Below are 14,454 nucleotides of genomic sequence, written 5' to 3'. Positions count from 1 at the left end.
ACTGCTCGCATTTTGAACACAGCAGCAGTTTCTGGTTCTTTCTTTTCTGCGATGCAGGTAGGCGTGGCTTCCGTGCACCTGGGAGTACCTGGCCAGTGGTGCATTTAAGCCCTGGCCTTCCCCACGTGTGGTTCTCTCTATCATTGTCGCTCTCCATGCTGCAGGCACCATGTAATTGTTCATTGTTATTTCCCACTCCATACAACACTTTGCACACATCACTCGTGCATCCATCAGCAAGCACTGTCATTACCCTGACTAACACACCCCATAACTTTTGTATTTAAACTTACATTCGTATTTTTGTAATTAATATGTACATCGTTTAGTTAAAACAACCGTGTATTTCCTCCGCCGGATCATGACAAGAACATAATTTTCAGAGGATATTTTGCATATTTTATTATTCTTAATTTGTACTCCTAAAATAAAACAGTCCTCTTTTTGTTCCACTGACTTCATTGATTAAACAAATGCATTACTGCGTCACTGTGGTCACTGTTTTCTGGTCACCGCTGGCACATTCTGAAGCACTGACTGCAAACTGCCCCAAGGCTCTATTTGTCCTAATGGGCTTGAAGCTGCGCACACACACAGACGCGCACTGCACACACACACAAAATACACAACGTACACTAATGCCACTTATATATATAACGCATATGCACGAGCACGCACATGCAGAGACATAATGTGCACATAGCTCTTACTGCCAAATCCAGACGTGCAATCACATACACATATTGCACATGAAAAATGGTTAGAACCTTCCCCCTTTTTCCTGTTTTCTCGCCCAAATACATCATCACAGAAAAGAGCTCCAGGGGAGTATTGCCGCACGGAACAATTTTTGTCTCCTCGCTCTAACTCGACGTGTAGGCCCTGACTGCACTAAGAAGTCTCTTTGCATGTCAAACAGTTTTTTTTGTGTGTGTGTTTCCCAACCCTGTGTGTGTGTGTGTCTCTGTTTGAGTGCAGGTGCAGCTGAGTGATTGTTAGTGTGTGACTAGACTAGGCTGTGTGTGTGTGTGCAAGGGTGTCTGTGCTGCACATAATGTGTATAATGGCCTCACACTGCGGAATGGCTGCAATGTAACATTAGAACAGTTTCACTGAGCTCCATCGCCAGCGGGCCAAGACATCAGAGGAAGCCATCATGGGCACTGCACTAAATATTCATTGCCAGCACACTGATTGTTAACTTAACGTGGAGGAGATCTACGATGGCCCAGGTTATGCTGACAGCGGCACACAGGAAGAGCTGACAGACATCTTCACACTGGAAAATTCACATTTCATTTTTGTAATGAAACGTTCTGCGGCTAAAAGATAACAGACGCATAATGACGTACAAAGATGTTGACCTTTTAAACCTCAAGGTCTTAAGTTTTTTCTGATGAATGCCAGCCTTGCAGCAAGTGACATTTCAAGTGATTTCACTGCTGCAGACAACTTTTAAATAGTGGAGTAAATTCATGAGACATTTGCTTGCACTGCTCCTGTCATCTCTCGTTTGGTGCGAGGTGGTCATAAAACGGGACCTGTTTTAGTCGTCCCTTTTCTTGTCTCAACGTTTGATAAAATCTAACAAATTGAATATTATTGGGGTTTTGAAGTCAGTAAAGTTCATGACCTTGTCAACAACGGATGAGCTCTCTCCAGCTTAAAACAGAAACTAAGCTGAAGTTATAAGCACAAACCACTGCACAAACAGGGGCTGCCGTAACTGAACGCAACACGATAATCGTATACCATTTAGATTAGATCAGATTAGATTATTGTCCTTTCCAGGAAATTAGTTGTCACAGTCTGTGCAGTGCATCTCAGACACATAGATTACAGAAATACCAAGTACAAAAGGAACATAACGTAACAACATGACACATAAGAGCATTTTCCCTCCCTTCAGTTGCCAGGTGTTGTTGTTTAATGATGCTATGGCAGAGGGAACAAAACTCCTGCCACAGCGTGCCCTTTAACAGGCCAGAGTCCTGTATCTGCGACCTGATGGAAGCAGTGTAAAGGATGAATTGAAGGGGTGTCCGGGGTCATGTGCAATATGTGTGCTCCGTGTGTGATGGCTTTGCTGTGGAGGTCTGAGAGGCTGGGGGCGGGGACGTTAATTATTTTGGAGGCGTTTTGTGTTAGTTTGTTCTTATTAGCAACAGTTATGTTAAAGAAACAGATGGAGTAGGATACTGGTAGGATATGGTGTTAACGCCATGGCGATTAACTGTTCTGAAGCGCTTTAAAGGAATAGAGAGGAAAGACGACTTGCTGACTGCCTGCTAGTTGAATAGCTAACGTTATTCCCTCATATTCTGCTGATTACACAAACAACTGCACACATCAGGGCTGCTGTTAGCATGTCCTAACTGTATGATATAGTTGAATATTAGCTTGCTGTTAGGACCTAATGTAAGCGTAGCAACGGTTAGCTTTCTTTAACAGGGAGAAAGTTGAGTTAGGGAGGAAGGAAATGCCTTGCTAACTGCCTGCTAGCTAGTGGTGCTAAACCAGCTAACCTTATGGCTTCTGCAACGTTAGATGAGGCAAACCGCTGCTCATACAAAGACCGTAGTCACAGTGTCCTGACTGAATGTGATGTGATTGGTGCCAATTTAATGTTGGGACAAAGTGTTAGCCTGGTAGCAGTTAGCTCTGAACCATTAAAGGTTTGAGGTAATAGAGAGGAAGGTGATGCATGTCTGCTAGCTCACATTCTAACCTAGCTAACATTATTTCTCTGATGATTAAGTTAACCAATGCACACAAGGGTTGCTTATAGCGTGTCCTAACTGAATGTTACGTTATAGTTCGATGCTCGCCGGCTGTTAGGACCTAATGTAAGCGCAGCGACGGTTAGCTTTGTTGAACCAGTGAAAGTTGAGTCAAGGAGGAAGGAAATGCCTTGCTAGCTACCTGGTAGCTCATAGTGCTACACCAGCTGTTATGGCTTCTGTAGTGTTAGGTAAGGCAAATCACTGCTCACACAAAGACTGCTGTCATAGTGTCATGACTGAATGTGATTGGTGCTAGTTTAATGTTAGGCCAAAGTGTTAGCTTGCCAGCAGTTAGCTCTTTTGAACCGTTAAAGGTTTGAATAGAGAGGAAGGAGATGCATGTCTGCTAGTTCAAATACTAACCGAGCTAACGTTATGTCCTCAATCTCTGGTGATTAGGTTAACCACTGCACACACAAGTGTTGCTTATAGCGTGTCCTAACTATATGTTACATTATAGTTGGAGGCTAGCTGGCTGTTAGGACTTAATGTTAGCGCAGTGTTGGCTAGCTTTGTTATACCAGTTAAAGTTTGTGTTCGGGAAGAGGGAAATGGCATGCTAGCTGCTTGGTAGTTCATAGTGCTGTAGCACTAGACAAGGCAAACCGCTGCTCACAGAAAGACCGCTGTCACCGTGTCCTGTGACAATGTGATGTGATTGGTGCTAGTTTAATGTTAGGACAGAGTGTTAGCCTGGCAGCAGAACTTTAGCTCCGTTGAACCTTTAACAGTTTTAAGTAGTAGGGAGGCTAGCTGCCTGCTAGCTTACCAGCTGCTAACTTTTGCATGTTGAAGGGGAGCTGCTGTTAAAAGCTCACCAAGATTTGTAAAATCTAAGCTGTTGCAAAAATGTCTATATATAAGCGGGTACTTTAGTCTTTCTAAAGACCATGCACATTATGTTTTTTAAAGCATATAAAAGGCATAAGGAACAAATTGGAACTACAATTTCAGCCTGAACCTGAAAGTTGAAAGACAGAAAAACTTTGTAGGGGTTCCAAATTGACTTACAAGAAAAATTCACCATAATCTAATTGTACTGTGGTACTGGCCTGGTGAAAAGCTGAGGACAATTCCGTTCTAGTTTATTTCTGAGGTCAGGCTGACATGTGGTGAGAGAGACTGAAGGGAAGGCAGAAAAACTCAGCATGACAGTGAGGAGCGGAGGTTTTACTGCTGCAGTAGTTGTTTTTTCGATGGTCAATAAAAATGTAACACAACAGCAACCTTTTCCACATCTCACCGGAACACACCATCCCCTCAGCTGCACTGAGAACGAGACGCGAGCAACCTCTTAACTGTTTTTTTTCCTTTCTAAATGAGTCTCTCAATCTCGCAGCAGGAGCCCACTCTGTAATTAGTGGCTGACTCTCAGATCCTCTCCTGTCTCCACTCATACCACACCATGGGATTTGAGAGGGCGACGAGGGAATTCTGATGGATGGATAGAAAAGGAGATGCTAAGAGAGAGAATTCCTCTATGAAAATGATGTCCTCCTACGCAGTAACATTGGCAGACAGTTCTTGGACGAAAGGCTTTGTCTGCTCATTAGACGAGCAGGAAAGCAGCAGGAGTCTTGCAAGCGCTCTCTTAACCTCAACTTCTCTCTCCCTTTCATATACAAATATATATATACACGCATATGCTGATGATGTCTGCATATATAGATGAAGAATTCATGTTGGTGCTACCCAAATCACGCACATACAAAGACACAAACATTGTTAAAAGCATGCATTCCAAGACTAACGGATTTCTCATTCACCTTCAGCTTGCATCACATTTTCCCATCAGTATTCAACCCGTATCTTCTTCCCAAATTCTACCACGCAATCAAGCTTCCTTTTTCCTGGCGAGTCACGATCACTCGGCTCAGTTCAAAGAATCTGCAGGGCCTAATCCCGTCTAATTCTCGTGCATTTGGGTACTTGAGCTGAAGTTGTGCCATTGCTGCTGCTGCTCGTGGCAAAATGTGATGTGTAATATGCAATAATCCTTCGCACTGCCATCACCAAAGCAGCGAGGAAAAAAAACAGATTGTGATGAAAATCGTCAGCAATGATATCTAATCCTCTCTGCAGGTGAGCGAGTCACTACTCATGCCTGTTTTTTTGCTAGAAGGAAGGTGGTGGGGAGGACATGGCTTCGAAATACATGACACTGCTTTTTATCAGATTCATTCATCCACTATTCATGTTCAATGTTTGCTGGAATCTACTAACCTACAACATTGTTCTAATCAAGAGCTAACAAATTAGTCAATTTATGGATTAGATGATGGACAGAAAATTATAAGCAAGAATTTTAGAAATCAGTAACCATCCATCCATCCATTATCTATACTGTTTATCCTGTTCATGGTCGCCTGGGGGCTGGAGCCAATCCCAGCTGTCATTAGTCAAGAGCCGGGGTACACCCTGGACTGATCACAGGGCTGACACATAGAGATAGACGACCTTTCAAGCTCACATTCACGGGCAATCCTAGGGTCACCAATTAACCTAACGAGCATGTCTTTGGACTGTGGAGGCAGGAATACATGCACACATGCAAAGAATGCCCTCTACGTCCAAACCCGAACCAGGAACCTTTTAGCTGTGAGGCGACGGCGCTAACCACGGCACCACGGTGCAGCCCAAATCAGTAACTCATTTGGCTTTTATTCTATAAATTACTGGTTTTAGTCTCTGGCACGCACCAGAAAATCTTCACATTTCAAATAAGCCATTTTTACTTTGGGCTTTGAAAAAATTTGATGGACATTTCTGAGTATTTTCTTTGACCATTTATGAGATATAGACCAGAATAATCAATAATGCAAATAATTGTAAGGTAAGCTCCACTGTGATTTGTAGGAGAAGTAGGTTACTAATTGTGAAGAAATCGATAGATGGTATTCCTAAAATCTGTCAAAATTTGCAAAACTGTAAAAAAAAATTTTTTTTTAAAAGATACGATATTAATTCTTGTAAAATATTCTTTTCGAATCATTTTTATTTTGACTGTATGACACACTCATCCTGTAGAGCAGTGGTTCCCAATGTTGTATCTAAGAAAGGCTGAGCCTCCCTAGCACATACACCAAAACAATTAAGTGATTCATTCCAAATCTTTATTGGCAAAAATTGACACCAACCTCAGCCTTTAGTTCTTTGTCATTTTACTTTATCAGTTTTCTTTAGTTATTGTAAAATACACCCCTATTAATTATATTTAAATATGTGGATGTAGGCATTTCTGCATGCATGTATGAATGTCAAATATCTGTGTGCATACATGTGTGTATGTATGAATGAATGTATTTTTTTAATAGTTGAACAGACTTTAATTATCAAGTAAGAGCTTGTGCAAATCTAATCTCGACAATCACAGTGCAGACAATGACTCGCGCACCCCCAGCGATCTTTGGCACCTCCCTAAAGGGGGCCTGGACCCCAGGTTGGGAACCACTGCTGTAAAGTGCCAGAACATATGTGATGTAATCCTAATATAAACCGTGAAACAAAAGCATGTGTGTGTACGCATGCTTAGTTCCTGTGTGTGTATAAAGTACGTTGCGGTGACAGGGCCTTACCTTGGCCGGAGTCTCCCTGGCAGTTTCTGAGTCTGACCAGCGATGTTTGAGCTGCGAGGAGCTGGGCACACACTCACAGAACGTCTGCATGGGACAAACAGACAGGGCCACCAGTGTTGGCGTTTGTTCAAGTCACATGTGCAATCAAGCATGCAGGCACATGGGCACAAACACACACTAGTATGCATGCATGCACAAATACGCACAGAGAGACAAAAGGATTTTGATGTTTGCTTAAATAACCGAAAAATCAAAGGACTGGGTGCAGCACGTTTTCTCAGCCATTTTGCAAATTGCAGATAAAATTGGATCGTATTGTTAGGAGATAAATAACGCTGGTGTGGATAAAGTACAACCACCTACGCACATACATGCTCAATGACATAGATATATCTGGCATGTGTGCATCTCAAGGTATTCAATAGTGAATGACAAGCTCAAAGCATCTTCTCAGATGTCTTCCAACTCTACATGAAAAGGAAAAAGAATATTTCACTGAATGAGAGTGGGTACAGCACGTGTGTGGAAGTAAGCATTCATATATGCAGGTGACTGTGGGTGTTTGCTTATAATATCGGAACATTATATGCTTGATTATATATGTGCAGCTGTAGGCTTGTATGTGAATTTGTTTGGGAGTAGTTGTGGCTGCAGCTGCACAGATAAAAGCAGAGTAATTATGAGAGTGGGGGCTTTCTAACTGCTCCAGGAAAGCACGTCGTTGCGTGACCTTAAACACTGCTGCTCCCACTGTGGAATTGCTCAATTAGCCTGAGACAATAACACCAGCACTAAAGCACACACACGTGGGCACACACGCATACACAACTGCCTACTTAAAAAACTAATCTATCTGAATTTGCTCTCTATCCTGTCAAAAGCTTATGTTGGTGTGAATGTACAGTATAAGACAGAATTTGAATATTCAGCCCTCTCACTTTTGAGTTTAAATTCAGCAGCGTGATAAATGGCGTCAAAATAAGGCTGTGTATGTACCCCTCCAGCGTTACAGGTTGACTTTGAAGAGAAGTTATGTTACTGCACATTATTTCGTAGCCTACATTTGTCACGTCATATACGGTGCGTTAGTTTAAATTAACATACATTAATTAAAAAGAAGCGCAGTCATTTAGTACTGGCGTTAGTACCTAATTAAACCCAAACCATCATCTTTTACCTACACCTAACCATACCGTTTCGGTACGTAAACCTAACCAAGCAGCTTTGGAACATAAACTTAACCAAGCAATTTTGGTACGTAAATCTTACCAAGCAGTTTTGGTACGTAAATCTTACCAAGCAGTTTTGGTACGTAAACTTAACCATGCAATTTTGGTACGTAAACCTAACCATGCAGCTTTGGTACGTAAACTTAACCATGCAGCTTTGGTACGTAAACCTAACCAAGTAGTTTTAGTACGTAAAACTAAGCAAGTCGTTTTGGTCTGCAAGCTAAACAAAGTAGCTTTAGTAGGTAAACCTAACCAAGTCGTTTTGGTACGTAACCAAGCAGTTTTGGTATGTAAACCTAACCAACTAGTTTAAGTACGTAAATCTTACCAAGTAGTTTTGGTACGTAAACCTAACCAACTAGTTTTAGTACGTAAATCTTACCAAGTAGTTTTGGTTCATAAACCTAACCAAGTAGTTTTGATGCCAAAATATTACAAAACTGCAAATCTTTGATACATTAAACACAGGTGCATGATTGTTGCATGTCCAAAAGAGTTTAAAATGTAGAATGTTTGCTCATGTGGAATTTGTCACTGCTAAACTCAAAGCTTGATTTTGTCTTACCTCATATGGCATTATTATTTCTAGCTTGACCGCAGAGAACTGGAATCTAGATCTAGTCATATTTTGAAGTTTGAGGCCACAGACCAAGCTGCCTACTACTTTAAAGAAGCATTGATACATTTGTAACCACTAGGGGACTGAAAAACAGACAATTCACTTTCGTTTTACACCTGTTTGATCTCTAACAATTATTTTAAAAAACAAAAGCTACTTATAGCTTCTTCTTTCTTTTCTTTTTTTACCTAGCTTGCAATTTTGTCAGAATCCTGTTTGGTGCTTGGTGGTAGTATTACATTAATTTTTCTGAGCTTTTAAGGGAAAATCAGCAGCCCACGTGGGGCTAATGAGAGCAGCTCACGTGCAGCTCTACAGTAAATGTGTAGGACGAGTTTGATGCTTGGAATAATTCTGTGTGATTTCAGCAGCTTTGACCGACACCTTTCACACTTCAGTCATTTCATTCCATGTTGCTATATATAAAAAAGTGGCAGGGATAAAAATATTGCAGGCACGTCCCTGTAAGTGTGTGTACGTCCATGCAACTTGTGTAGCATTGCTCGTCTTTGTGTCAGTTGTCAGTGAATTGCTGTGTATGCAGCTCACACAGTCATTGTTATGATGGCTGACCAATAGTTCACCCTTTTGCTCTAAGCATTCTCTCCCAATGCGTAGAAAGCGAGCGAGAGAGAGAGGGGGAATAAAGAAGGTAGCAAGAGAAAAAGTACAAGGGGGGGTGGTTGGTGGGAGATCTGAGAGAGGTGTGCTGAATTCTAATGAGCAGCCTTAGGGTCAGCGATAGAAATCTATGTCTGTTCTGCCTAAAACATTGCAGCTGTCTGCGCTGGCAGTACACAGAGGAGCTACAGAGCGACCACTGCTAAATAAACACAGACTCCACAGTGAAGCGGCTAAACAAACCAACAACTACACAGTAAATTGGAGGGAATTTGAATGTTAAAAACCCACTAGAAATGCTTTTTTTTTTGCATTTGCACAGGTTCACAGGTGCGAGTCTGCAACAAGAAAAATGTGCATACAAATGAACACACACACACACACACACACACACACACAGTACAAAGGTTGTGTGCAGCAGCTGCAGCCCACTCAGATCCCTGACACAGTCCTCCTATTACCCTGAGCAGCACGTATCAGAGCTTTAGTTTGTTCATCCCCCTGCCTGCTAATGCTCACATTGGGGTTCTTTGCTGCCTGAACACACAAACATGCACACACGCACCGTCCCTGACATGCCAATATCTGTGGGGCTTCTTGTTGGCGGCGGTCCCGGTGCGGGCATGACTGCTTGGCAGTGTTTGTCTACTCCTAATCTGACTCCACAAGCTCCACCAGCGGAGAGGATTTACACTTAATAGAATATTTGGGCTTTTTATTGGTTGGACCTTACACGCAGAATCCTATCTGATGGGGCACGTCTTAGAAGACAGGAAGGGCTCAGACCATTCCTGGGTGTGAGTGCATGTGTACGTGCGCTCTTTTTTAACTAGTGTATCCATGTGTTCGCATGGGCACAAGAACATTTGAGTTGTATGTGCTGTAAACCTTTACGTATGTGTGTGAATAGCTGTATGGGTGAGTGTGTGCGTGTGACAGGGACTTGAGCAAGGTGTATTTAAACCTACTGCTCTCTAAGCCGTTGGAGTGGAAGAGGCTTTGCATATATTCACTTGTAGGCTTACTGATCGTTTAACAGGACTTGCAGACGGAAAAAAAAGGGGAACACGACCGGGAGAAAGACGGAAAAAGGAGTGAAAAGGGGGGGGAGCGGGAACCAGAATAAAAGCAAAAGCAAGTTCTGTCGTAATGAGTAAATAGATGAATGAACAGAGCTGTGACAGAATAAATGATGAGGATTTCCCGCCTGCCAATTAGAAATTAACAGCCATCAATATAAATGATGGAACATCTATAAATCCTCAACAAGTCACTGGAGGATTTATGTAATGCTGACATTGCATGAACAGCACTCAACCTAGACATGTCAATGACATAATTTCTGCGCCCAGGAAATGAGGTGCTTTGTAGAACACAAGTTAAATTCAAAGGAGATGATTGTAATGTAGTTATAATATTCAGGTGGAATAATAACAGGTACACAAAGTTATTTGAAAAGTGCATAAAGAACGAGTGTTCCTATGAATTTCTTAATTAAAATCTTAATGTCTTTAAGTTGCTGGTACATTATTCATGAACTAAGAAAGTACAATATAATGACTTTAACTAATGATGCGTCCCCCCGAAAAAAAAGTAATCACCTACATGTATGTTAAATCAAATGATGGGCTTCTTCATCTGAGGACTCACAAAAGCAGTAACTGATATTGACTGCACAGTATGTAATCAAAATGCCAGTAAGCAGTTAATCTGTAATGGTTCATTAAAGAGGGGGTATTATGCTGTTTCACATTTTACGACATATATATAGTGTTACAATGTTGGATGTCCAGATTAAACGTGGGTGAAGTTTCAAATCTGTTGGTAAAAGTATGTTGGAGTAATCCCCAGGCTTCTCAGCTCAGTCTGCAGGCTGCTGTGAACGCCAGGTTTCACACAGTTTTTTCTACACGCTGCACTTTGTGACGTCAGGAGAGCTGGCCAATCAGAAGAAAGCGGGCTGGTAGGGGCGGGGTTTCTTAAAGGGACAGAGCTGACTGAGTCATTTCAGGCAGAGGCTGTATGAGGGCCGTCACAAAGTGCAGCCTCAGCAGGCTTCGGAGAGCTGGCCAATCAGAAGAAAGCGGGCTGGTAGGGGCAGGGTTTCTTAAAGGGACAGAGCTGACTGAGTCGTTTCAGGCAGAGGCTGTATGAGGGCCGTCACAAAGTGCAGCCTCAGCAGGCTTCGGAGAACTGGCCAATCAGAAGAAAGCGGGCTTGTAGGGGCGGGGTTACTTAAAGGGACAGAGCTTTTTTGGAATGTAAATTATGCTAAGCTACTCCACAGGTATCACAAAGTGGTCTGCAAATTCACATATAGAAATAAGAAGTTCTAGCAAAGCATTAGCTACTTGATCTTTAACATAACCCCTTTTCAGAGGTAACTTGTCAGTATGTACAATATGCTCCTTTAGAGTTGCTTCTTAACATTTTTCTTACATTTCTAAGAGTTTTTGTATAATTTTGGAGAGTTTCTGTTTAACCATTTAGTCAAGATTTTTTACACTGAATATGGCAAAAGAGCAGTTTTATGGTTATATGTACATCAAGGGTAGGATGAGATTGGTTGATGATTTCTGTCAACACTGCCATCACATTTTTAAGCCCCAATCTCATACCAGTGGTCACTAATATCAGTCATTTACCCATTAATCTTCAAACCTATTGCCCATATGTCTGGTCATCTGGTACAGGCAGCATATTTGGACAGATAAGGGATCTTAATTTTCTGTGCCTTGGTTGTTACTAACAGTCTGACTAGCACCAACACAAGAATGGAGTTGGAGTTGAGAGACGACATCTTTGGCAGGACTGTTATCTGCACTGATAATCAACTTTCTGTTTATATGAATTAATACGAAGCTTCATCGAATGATAACAGATGGTTTCAAGGCTTTTTTTTTTCAGCCAATGTGCTCTTCATTTATGCCTTCAACATTTAGGCCTCTCCCTTAGATTCTGCAGTAATCATGTACCTATGATTACAGTATCTCGCTAACCTTTACAAAAAAGGAAAAAAATATTGAACAAAATCTTCATTTAACTTCTGTCGCACACATTTAGGACCACACAGTTTGGACAAAATATAAAGGAGGAGGTTAAAACCACAGCGTCCTCTTTGATGACACCGAATACAACTCAAAAAACCATTGGCAGAGGTTTGTCTCATGGGCAGCAGAATATGATGAGAGAGGTGTTTATCTTGCCAGTGTCTATATTGTGTTCTGCAGACCACAGAGATTTGGGCCTGTGTGTTTTAGAGGACAGGCAGTGCATTGTGGATGTGATGGGCACGGCAGCTTTTACAGACATCAAAGGAAGTATAGTCCCTGTGCAGCTGATGGCGGATGACACTGCTGGACACATTTTTCTTTGGATTACTTGGCCACTGGCACATAAATAATGGTTACAGGGGTACCGGGAGGGACGCTGCTGTGATTTGGTAGCAGTACTAAGAGCGTGAGGTAATAGGAGTCATCCTTTAACAGCAGATCCTCTCAGGACTATTATATTTATACTTCCATTTTTTAAATGTACTTTCTAGATGCTTTTTGGATATACAGAGTGGAAATACTTGGGAAGAGTTGGTTCTTATCAGGCTGTTTTCAGCTCCTACATTGAGTTAATTTTTTTCTCTTTGCTGATTGATTGATTTTACTTTCAAATTCTGCCCTCTGGCCAAAAGAGAATAAGCAAACACATCAACATGTAACAGCAGAGTAAGTGAGCAAATGCTAACTGTTTGTGGCTTAAATTATAGGGTTGGCTAATTTGGATAGCATCCAGTGTTTACGAAAAATACAGGACGAGGCTCTGTATTTATATAAAGACCTCAGCTACGCTACATAGCCCAAAGAAAAAACCTCACAGATTTAGTTTTCTCACTTTCGTAGCATATCTATATTTGAGTCTTCTGTGTGAAGTTGTGTCCTCGAGTACATCCAGAACTGTATAAATTCACAGAACCCAATCAGCTGCATCAGCCAAAACGGATGCACGCAAACGCAGAGAGAAATGCTCTTCACCTTCAAAATAAGACAGCACGCAGAGAGCGAAGAGAAGGGAGGAGAAGCCTGCGGGAGACCAGGGAGATGAGTTCAATCCTAAGAGACAAATCACCCGCTCTACCCTCCACTGCTTGTCCTTGGCGCTCACTCTGCAATCGGCCACACACACAGAGAGTGAGTCTGTCGCCCGGCGTCCCTGAGGCGCGCGCACACGCTGGAATTCAGGAACGTGTCACCGCGGCGGCTGTTATAAAGCACACAATCACTGTGAGGTCAGGACGGCTGCTTTGTGAGCGTGAAGTGAAACGGGAAGATTGAAAGAGTGCTTTCAATTTCACACGGGTGTTATGGCATATATTGTTACCTCTCTTTTCTCAGGACGCAGATGATCTGATACTGCTCATGCTCATGCTAGCTTATCTGATGTTAATACATTAGAGCCTGGATATGACACTAGTCCACTCATGTAGACATTTAAAAATCTCATTTACATATTGTTAAACTTTTAATCATTAATGATGGAGATATTTGGACAGTAGAAACATTCTTTGACACAGCACGAACAGCCAAAACAGCCAGTTAGTCAGCAGTTTTTAGCTAGCAAGTGAGTGAAGTACACGCTGACGTTCACGCCCACTTCGCACTGCAAAGCAGCTGAGCTGCTTTTTAAGAGAGCCGATGTCCTCTGAGAGAGGAGAAAAAAATACGTAAATTGGCTATAAGGAAGTTAGCGGCAGCTAGCGTGTGATTAGGAGGGCTAAAAAAAACCCTAATCAGACATCCTGTATCCGCTAAGGAGTGCTGGAGAAACACTAATTTCCCGAAAAATTGTTTTATTAAGTGTTTCAACAGGTTTAATAACGGTGTGTTGTTGTTCTAAAGAGGATATCTGCGGATAGTTCGGCTCCCGTTAAAACCCTGTGAAGAAGAGGGAAATCCTGACATTCCCAAAGCCAGGCTTCTCGAGACAGCGCTAACGCTAGCAGCAGCCCGGCTCACAGCTCCTTCTGAACGACCGTTATTTTCCACGTTAAATTCCTTTATTTAGTATTTTTACGGGTTTAATTGCCACGTCCATTTGTTTATCAAAGCAGAACACCTCGCCAGATAATTTGGCTCCTGTTAAATACTGCAGGAACAATGAAGACGACAACTCCTCGAATCAAGCTTAGCTAACGTTAGCGGCAGCTTCCCAGAAGTGCTGTGTCAACAGAAGAGCTTTGGTAAGACATTGATATTAAACATGATTCTGCTTTATTCAGTGTTTTTATTATTTGTTCATGAATAAAAATAAAAACTGCGGTAAAAATGTCTGATAGACAACTTTGGCTTTAAGATAAATGAACTGTCTGCTTTCTTCAGACTTCAGTCATTATTAGAAAAGTCCTCAAACTGTTCTGATGTTTTCCCCCATTCCTTTTGCCCTTTCATTTTCTAGTCAGACTTTAAAGACATTGGCTGAGTCAGGAACTGCACTGTTGTGGGCTCATATAACCCATTGAGGCAGTGAATATGATATCGGGCTAAACAAATAAACTTGACTTGTCTTGACTTGAATTAAACTTTCATGTGTGAGACACAAGCCAAGTAAGGAGGATCTGAGTACGACTGGAAAAA

General features: G+C 41.9%; 1 protein-coding gene across 2 annotated transcripts in view; it reads right to left on the bottom strand.

The window, feature by feature from the left end:
- Positions 1-14,454, bottom strand: part of fibcd1b (fibrinogen C domain containing 1b) — a 143,679-nt gene that overhangs the window by 104,324 nt on the left and 24,901 nt on the right. The window contains exon 2 of one of the 2 annotated variants that reach the window (XM_069673629.1): positions 6,359-6,442. The exons of the other annotated variant lie outside the window; for it this stretch is intronic. Within the exon in view, the coding sequence (XP_069529730.1) occupies positions 6,359-6,442 (84 nt within the window). The remainder of the gene's footprint in view (positions 1-6,358; positions 6,443-14,454) is intronic. 2 annotated transcript variants of the gene reach the window in all.

Source organism: Semicossyphus pulcher, unplaced genomic scaffold (genome assembly GCF_022749685.1).
Source record: "Semicossyphus pulcher isolate SPU_LCO1_2020_fin unplaced genomic scaffold, fSemPul1.0.p SCAF_22, whole genome shotgun sequence".
Lineage (NCBI taxonomy): Eukaryota > Metazoa > Chordata > Actinopteri > Labriformes > Labridae > Semicossyphus > Semicossyphus pulcher.
This window is presented reverse-complemented; position numbering and strand designations above follow the sequence as displayed.